The sequence below is a fragment of the Scylla paramamosain genome, chromosome 31 (assembly GCF_035594125.1).
Source record: "Scylla paramamosain isolate STU-SP2022 chromosome 31, ASM3559412v1, whole genome shotgun sequence".
NCBI classification, from domain to species: Eukaryota; Metazoa; Arthropoda; class Malacostraca; order Decapoda; family Portunidae; genus Scylla; species Scylla paramamosain.
In genome coordinates this window covers 2,287,501-2,289,917 of record NC_087181.1, presented here as the reverse complement: position 1 = coordinate 2,289,917, position 2,417 = coordinate 2,287,501, and the positions used below count along the sequence as shown (strand labels likewise).

At 44.1% G+C, this 2,417-nt stretch overlaps 1 protein-coding gene across 1 annotated transcript in view; it reads left to right on the top strand.

Moving 5' to 3' along the window:
• Positions 1–630: 630 nt before the first annotated feature.
• LOC135116269 (uncharacterized) overlaps positions 631–2,417 on the top strand; it is a 60,747-nt gene continuing 58,960 nt past the window's right edge. The window contains exon 1 of the mRNA XM_064033632.1: positions 631–667. Within this exon, the coding sequence (XP_063889702.1) occupies positions 631–667 (37 nt within the window). The remainder of the gene's footprint in view (positions 668–2,417) is intronic.

Genomic DNA, 2,417 nt, shown 5'->3' with positions numbered 1-2,417 from the left:
AGGACTTACATTGTTGGCGCTGAGTAAATGATATTGTCTGAGTTATGACTGGAGAACCAGTTCATTTAGTAAGAGTTAAATGAAAACATTTCATATTCATCATGTCATGAGCCAATATTTGTTTTCAATAAAAACCAACAGAGCTGCGTCAGTAATCAGTAATACTCGACAAACATGGAAAGAGAGAAATTATGGCTTATGAAAATTTAAATAGAATAATAAAGATACGAGTGGTATACGTCTTTAAGATTGGAAGGAGATCAGCAAAAGGAAGGAGAGGCTATCATCAGACCTGAGAATGCCGCGGTGATCCACGGCTGAGAAGTGACGGAGTGGTAGTGGCGGCCTTGGAGCGCTTTTCTGTTTATCCCGGGTTAGGGACGACTACTTGTAGTAACTGCCGTGCAGGGGACTTGTGGAGGAGAGCCAGGACAGTGCCCCGTAAGGATTCCTCCAGCAGGAGCTATATCTGGTCATGCAAGCACGGCGTACATGTTCGCCTGCTTGGGTTTCCTCTGAAGCACGTGTGTGAGGCAGCGGTCGACTGCTGAGGGCCACCTGAAGCAGTATGTCAGGGAGAGGACAGCCACAGGCTCAGAGTGAAGCAGGGCTGCTATCACTGGAGACTCCATGACCGTCTTCAACACAATTAATTTAGGAATTACTAGTAAGGAGTGGTGGATGACATGCATCCGGCAGGGAAAGTGGGAAGGGTATGGGACAGTGTAGAGGCGGACGGCTGAGGAGAAACCATCACGGGGAAAGGAAATGGAGGGTTAAAAAGGAAAGGTCAGGAAAGAAAAAAAAAAAACGGGTGGGGAGAAGCTGTAGTTAGGGTAGGAAGAGGAAGAGGAAGGCCTAAGGAAGGGGTTAAAAGAGTGACGAGTGGGAAGAATCCTTCGACATCTCAAGGGAGGAAGGAGGTAAGGATAGGAAAGCCGGCGGTGGTGGATTCACCGTCGAGGAGAAAGGAAGGAGAGGGAATCCTGCCAGAAGTAACAAAGCTTGAAGCGACCTGCGGCACCGCTGAGGAGTGCGCCCCGGCGTTTGCAAGTGTCTTCCTGCCCTATTCTTAGTATTCATGTCCCTGCTGCTGCTACCGCTTGTGTTCCTCTGCTTGCGTCAACTGGGGTGCTGGAGTCTTGTCTGATATGTGTGTGTGTGTGTGTGTGTGTGTGTGTGTGTGTGTGTGTGTGTGTGTGTGTGTGTGTGTGTGTGTGTGTGTGTGTGTGTGTGTGTGTGTGTGTGTGTTAGCAACTACTCACTTTTTTTTTCTCATGATATTTTCATGAAAAATCAAGGCACAGTACACTGAAACAAGAAGTCCTATCTGTCATTATGAACATTACAAAAAAGGTGGAATATGTAGATGAATGCAGAAAGGACTACAGAGAGAGAGAGAGAGAGAGAGAGAGAGAGAGAGAGAGAGAGAGAGAGAGAGAGAGAGAGAGAGAGAGAGAGAGAGAGAGAGATAACACTCAGACAACAATCGAGACTGTCCCGGGGATGTTAATAAACTAGACGCACGGGTTTGAGTTTTCCCGGCGTCATCCATACAGGGAGCTTAGCCCGGCCAGCGCAGGGCAGGGGGGAGGGGGGACAAAGCACATCACAACAATACCTGGATTACTCTGAACTGAAGGTAATACTTCCCAGCCGCGTCATCCCATTAAATCTCCCATCTGAGGGATTACATTTATGTCTCCTATAACCGCTTACTTATATAACAAACGTATACACTTTCAGATTTGTGCCCCCGGCGAGCGAGCATGAATGGATATTAGTGGTGTTTTACGATGGAATACTGGCGCTGTGTGGAGGAGCAGATCAAGTCTTTATATCAAAGGATCAGAATGCAAGGGGAACAGGATATAAAAATAACTAACGAGGATGGATTTTTTTTATTTGAAAATGCAGAATAATAGCGACAAAAAAAAAGTTAAAGCTTAAAATGGGAGTGACATGAATACAAACAAAAATAAAAGGGTAGCAAAGTAGTAATAGAGCGAGATCTATTGCAATGAAGGGCAAGTGAATACAATAATCAGTACAATGTAATAATAGGAAGTGACGCTCATCCATTTTTAATTATTGGATATAGACTTTAAAAACATATATAAAAGTAGCCGAGTGAGACTTATAAAGACGTCTTTGTAAATTACTGCATACAAATCAACGTTAGGAAGGAAGTTATGTCCCACTTTTCACAATTAATAAACACTTAAAAAAAATAACAAGTAAAAAAGCAAAATCAGAAGTCGATAAAGACGGCCTTGCATAAGATCAGTGATACACATACATTTAGGCACAAATTTGGCTCTCAACTTTCTTCTGCGATAAAATGTCACCCGCCACATCACCTGAATTTGCACTGAGAAGAAATAGTAATGCAGCGAAAGCATGTGTTAACAAGAACG